The 6,227-nt window shown below is 41.5% G+C and overlaps 1 protein-coding gene across 1 annotated transcript in view; it reads right to left on the minus strand.

Moving 5' to 3' along the window:
- Positions 1-5,757, minus strand: part of ENPP5 (ectonucleotide pyrophosphatase/phosphodiesterase 5 (putative)) — a 6,531-nt gene extending 774 nt beyond the window's left edge. The window contains exons 1-2 of the mRNA XM_009080818.1: positions 4,893-5,757; positions 914-1,090 (exon numbers count right to left, since the gene is read on the minus strand). Of these exons, the coding sequence (XP_009079066.1) occupies positions 914-1,090; positions 4,893-5,757 (1,042 nt within the window). The remainder of the gene's footprint in view (positions 1-913; positions 1,091-4,892) is intronic.
- Positions 5,758-6,227: the final 470 nt, after the last annotated feature.

The raw sequence follows: 6,227 nt of genomic DNA on the forward strand, positions 1-6,227 counted from the left end.
TACTTTGACACTTTGTCCAATTTTGTGCACTACTGACTGATCAACAAGGAGAATCACCTCACTGGTGGGTCTCCATTGCCCCTTCCCGACAGGGGCACAAAAAACTCTGGACATGTTTAAACACAAAGGCACAAGCTCTCAGCAGCTACCAGCAACTGCCAGACTTGTTAAGTCTTGCAGGTAATGCTTTTCAACTTCATAATCAGCAGCAAAGTGTAAAAGGTTTTGAATTAAGAAACTTAAGAACTAACCATATGACACCTCTATTTTTCCTCCTGGCTAATCAGTTTCAGTTCTCTGTCTCCATTCTACCTGTAATAAATCTAAAACCCCAAAGTGAGTAACTTAAAAGTGTTTGGTTTGGTTTTCCTCCTTTCACCTACAAAACATTTTATCCTCTGAGGCAAATGAGAATCACTGGCGTGCAGTGACACAATATTCAGACTCTTTGTAGCAACAGAACAAGTGTAGCATCCACACAAATCAAGGACTTTCAGAAGACCTTTCATATCTCCAACCCAGCCTTTCTCCAGTAAATAAGTAGTACATGATAAAACAACACACAACACTCTACTCAATACATTCAGTTATGCTTTTCTTTTTTAATCTCTCAGGAAGTGCTTGTCAGCTTGCTACATCTTGAAAGACCTCAAGTATGAGGCCACTAAACCACGATTGATCTTATCTCAGAAAGTTTAGCTTTTAAAGAAACAGTAAGCGCAGATCCCCTTCCCTTAATATTAGAGTGTTTCCCATCCCATCAGGGAAAAAAATTATAAATTCTACACACTTTGCTTCAGTTTTCCTCCAAGTCTTAAAAAAATATTAAAAATGAACATTAATTGGGATTGGGAGAGAAAGTACCATGTAAGATCCCTGACCAGGAAGACACAGGAAACCACAGAATACTTACGTAGAAAACCATCAGACTTATTACGTACAATTTCCCATCCTTTATCAGCCACTGCTAAGATGGGCTGAATTTTACTGTTGTGTTTGTAATGCAATCTGTCTGGAATCTGCTCCTTTTTATAAACAGTCATGTTGGGATGAGCATTGGCCAAAGCTTCATATACTTCATCCAGTTTGCCTTCAAACAAAGAAAAGAAGCAAAAGACAAAAGTGAAACATACCAATATGTTTACTGAAGTCATCAGTAGTTTAAATACTGCTGAAAGAGGAGAGCAAAACACACTTTCCCAAAAGTTGTAAGAGACAACAATGTGTGCACAGAGGTTACTGTGAGAAATCCAGAGCATCATTCACAGAAAGATCTCACCTGGCACCAGACTTCACAGTCTGTTCCCAAGCAATAAGCTAATTTTAGGGAAATCCCTCATTCCATAGTAATCAGAATGTAAGCTTCTCATAGGAATGAGCCAGAAGGCATTCAGCTAAGTCTCCTGGAAAAGGAACCAAATCCTCCTAGCACCATGCAAAACTTGAAAGTAAGAATATAGCTCCTAACCTGTTTATGAGGCAATAGGCCCTATTCTGTCTGTCCCCCAAGGTGGTTGTGATGACAAGTGACACTTTTAATTTATTTTAAAGCAGTTTAACCGCTATTTGCTTTCCTTTAAAAGGCCAAAGATAGAAGACACTTTGTTTCTTGGCGTCTCTGAAAATTTAGTTCTGTGTGAATCCAACTATTTACTTCTCCCTCTACAAGATGCTCTGATAAACAGCTCTGTATTTGACCTCACTTGATTCCCAGTTTTGGTAACATTTGATGACCATTTTGATGGCAAGTTTAGCAAATTTAGAAGGAGTAGCTGGTGTGTTGCTGTGCTCCATGTACCATGGCAGAATTAGCACCTCATTGCCTGGGGCTAAGCACAAGGAGCTCACACTTATCCTTCATCTGAAGCCTTCAGGCCACAGTCCAGATGCCGCTAACGCTGTCAGAGCTGTACAAAGACTGCAGATGGCTAAGCAGGGAACACATGTCAAGCACACCAAGGGACAGGTTGGTCTGGCAGATCAAGGTGGCACTAGAACTGTCAGCCAACTGTATTCCGTAACAGCTAACAGTGCTACCTACTCCTCTGTACTCCCAGTGCCTGCTCCTTTCCCTTCCCTATCCATCTATGGCATAGTGACTGCAAACACTCAAGAGCTGTACTAACAGTACCAAACAAATCAGCATTTTCAACGCCCAATTCTTCATTTGCTTATTTCCAGTTTCTGAGCTTGTCTTTCCAGTAAAAGTCACTTAAGAGCCACAACCAGTTGGACAAGCTGCACAGACAGGAGGAACCAGAGCACACAGACAGAAATACAAAAACAAGTTCAGGAATTGACACCTGAGCAGATTTCTTCAATCCTCCCCTTCACCTGAGGACAGATTCCTATTGAGGGTTATGCAGTGCAGTTATGCAGGGTTATGAGCTCCCAGACTTGGTTAAGTACTTTGTGCTCCATGTGCACAATCCAGTCAGACAGCTGAGCGTGCAGCCTGTCTCTGCAGGCCTGCCTCATCCTACCATTTCCAGCATGCATGGAGCTTGGAATGTACCTCTGAGAAAAAAAGTTTGGGAGGAGATGCCCAGTAAAGAAACCATGTTACTTTCCCTCCTCACTTCCTAGATTCAGGATTGAAATTCTGAAGGAAAACTGGAAAGACATCAATGCAAAATGTTTCTTATCTCAAACTGGCATAAAAAAAAGAATCACTAAACTTAAGAAACGTGATAAAAGTGATGACAGCAAAAGTACAGATATGATAGTTACAGCAACAAGAGCAACTCCAACCTAGCATTTCTACAACTATATTAGTAATTGAGTTAATTTTGTTATGCCACTTTTCTTTATGGGATGACAGGGAGTAGAAGCCTCAAATAAAGCAAATTTTGATTTTGCACTAAATTAAATATTTGAATTAATGTATTTATATTAAATGCAGGCAAAAGGCCACAATCACCAGCTGTGCTACAGGTACCTTAGTTACATACACAGATTAATACACCAACAAGGTTAAATAATGGCTTTAATCCATCTCTTGGGAAGAGACACGCAGCCAGTTAAAGCAAAAGAAACAGGATAACAGTTGAAGAATCAGTCTCATGTACTTATATTTCACAGCTAAACTGAGAATGAAGCTCATTGTTTTATAATATTAGTCACAGCTGGTAACACAGAAGGAAGAAATTTTAGCTGTCCTCAAAACTAATTCTCGTTTATTAGTAGTTGTCCTGGTTCCGGCCAGGACAGGCTTAACTTTTGCAGCAGCCAGGAAGGGCACACTACGACCCTGGGGATATTCTGTACCACCTCACATCATGTGGAGGAGAGGGAGGGAGGGTGCCCTCTGTTGCAGTGCCAGTTTGGTCGGGGCGGTGTGTGCGCTGGGGCAGCGCTGGGCTCTGCGCGGTGACCCATCGTATCTGAGTCGTTTGCCTGCCTTGTACAGTCTTATTATTAGAGTGGCTACTGTTCACTGTCTTACTTCACTGCGGTTTCTCAGTAAATTGTTCTTATCTCAACCCATGATCTTTACCTGTTGTGTCTCCAGTTCCCTCCATCCTGATATGGGGGGAGAGGGTGAGGGAGTGACTGGCGCATGGTCTGGGGGATTTCAGTGGAAACACTAAACTGGGGAATACCACTCCTGAACCATGACAGAGTGTAATAAATACCTGAACTTCTGGGCAAAACCAAATCCAAGCTATTTCTGAAATCCACTGAAATGGCTTTTTTACTATTCTGTCATCTAATTGCTGCAGAGATACTGTTTCTTTTCGATATTTAGCAGACAGGAGAATCAAGTTACACATCCTCAAGTTCTCATTAGGGATGTTTCAGCACTAAAGAACAGCAAATAAAGAAGCTGTAAAAGTAATGAGAACATCTTGGTCAACCATGTTTGTCTCCATTAGGATGGAGCTCCCAAACTTGGTGCTTTTTATCACCACTGAGAGAAAAAGCATTCAGCCACGAGCTCCTGAGCGTGCTCAGGCAGCAATAATCTCAGTCTGGACATACTTGTATTTTAGTCTAGAGTATTCTTCAAACTGAAAATTACAAGACACATTTGTTTATGTGTTTAAAAGGTCACTTAAGTACACAATACCCTCCCTGTTGGGGCATTACATACAGAGTGCTATGCATTAGCCATGCAAATGTTACAGAATTCTTAAAAAAACCCTTTTCTGACAGTCAACTCAACTTCCAAATAAGCACCTTTTGTGTGGGCAGAGGTGCTATTTTCCAGGTTAATCTATCTGTACCAAATAGTTACAGCATTTGATCATCACCTCTGCATTAGTGACACTAAACATACAGCTGACACTTTAGCAACCCTTCAATAACTGCAACCAGACTTCAGATTTTGATTCCAATAGTACTCTTGCCCATCATTTTCACAACAGAAATGGTATGAACATAACTGGCTGGGTGTGCAGGGTGATGGGGAAAAACCCTCAAGTGAACTACAATAGCTGGCAGCTAACCAAATAGCCAACACAGGCTTTCCTTTTATCAAAGATCCCCATCTGTTCTCAGTTTACTGTTTGAGTTAGAAATCCAATTCTTCCACTATGGCTCCAGCATCTTGATGAAAGGCAAGATATGTAACATTCAGGTGTTACCTATCCTAGAATGCTATTCAGCCTTGATAATGCTGTTAGATTATCTGAGTTCTCACAAGGACTAAAGGATCTTTGGCAGTATTAGTCAACAACAGACAGATCTGCTCCCTTTTCAGTTCAGAAAGTTAATCTGGGCTTTTGATTGAGCTAGTAAAAAGAACAAAGAAGTGATCTTGCAAGTACTCCTTGTTCAAGGCTGCTGTCCTACTGACATCAGTGCTACTTACCACCACTTCAGTTAAGGAACAACATCAGGTTTGGATACTCAAGTATCTCTTTACAGGGTTTTACCGCTGTAGCTCCTACCTTCTTTTGGCAAAATGGCTACTGCAGGAGAATGGTCAATGACTTTATAGAGCTCTCTGTTCACATACTGATCGAGCTCGATGAGCCTTTCCGACGACGACTGTGACATTCCATGATCACTTGTGATTATGATATTTATCACATCCCACAGCTTCACTTTCTTCAGCTCAGTCATGAGATATCCCAGTTTTCTGTCAATATCTCTAATTATTTGTCCCATAAGTGGGTTTTCTGGGCCCAGAATATGGCCCATCTCATCAGGCTGTTCCCAGTACAGGAGACCAAAGTTTATGGGTTCTTCTGCTGTAAACCAGTCAATAAGCTTTGCAACTCTGTCTTCAAAGGGAACAGATTCATTGTAGGGCATATAATGTGTAGGCAAGACTCCATGTATTTTCACATCTGTTCCTGGCCACATAGCTGCACCGGTTTTGTGTCCTTCCCTCTGGTTCGTTACCCATATTGGGCTGGCCTCTTCCCAGAACTTGGAGTTATGGGTCTGCATTTTGTTCAGGGAGAAAGTTTCATTCAGAACAGGATCATACATCTCATTAGCTACTATGCCGTGACTTTCTGCATAGAGACCAGTCACCATGGTGTAATGATTAGGGTATGTTTTTGTTATAAACACATTAGTGACCTGTTTGACATGAACCCCATTCTTCATGGCATAATGAAAATTGGGAGTTGAGACTTTATAGATGTAATCCCATCGAAATCCATCAAAAGATACCAGAAGCACTCTGGGCTGGGCTGGCTGGACAGACAGTACACTTTGAAGAAATAGTAAGAAAATTCCCAGCACTTTCCAGTAACAGCTCATGATTATTCTGGAAGGTATCTGTCCGCTCCTCTGAGGCAACATGGCATCTGTTGAGCAGAGACAGAAGATTTGCTTGTGTTAAACAGTTTGTCAAACTCATAACTTAGTTTTAGGAATGAGCAGCTAAAATATTCCTATGTATTTAAATCTTAGAAGATATATCTCACAAGAGCATGCCATGATGGGACAAGTGGGAATGGCTTCAAACTAAGAGAGCAGGTTTAGACTGGATATTAGGAAATAGTTTTACACTGTGAGGGTGGTGAGGCACTGGCACAGGTTGCCCAGAAAGGCTGTAGATCCCTGGCAGTGTTCAAGGCCAGGCTGGACAACCTGGTCTAGTGGAAAGTGTCCCTGCCCATGGCAGGGGAGTTGGAACTAGATAACCTTTAAGGTTCCTTCCAAGCCAGGCTATTTGAATTTTAGATACAGCAGTAAATTCATGAATAGGTTTTCCTGCTTAAAACATGCCAGATCAAGAGTTGGGTAAAGAACAGGTACATCAATTTCCC

The sequence above is a fragment of the Acanthisitta chloris genome, unplaced genomic scaffold, assembly GCF_000695815.1.
Source record: "Acanthisitta chloris isolate BGI_N310 unplaced genomic scaffold, ASM69581v1 scaffold24328, whole genome shotgun sequence".
In the NCBI taxonomy this organism is placed as follows: domain Eukaryota; kingdom Metazoa; phylum Chordata; class Aves; order Passeriformes; family Acanthisittidae; genus Acanthisitta; species Acanthisitta chloris.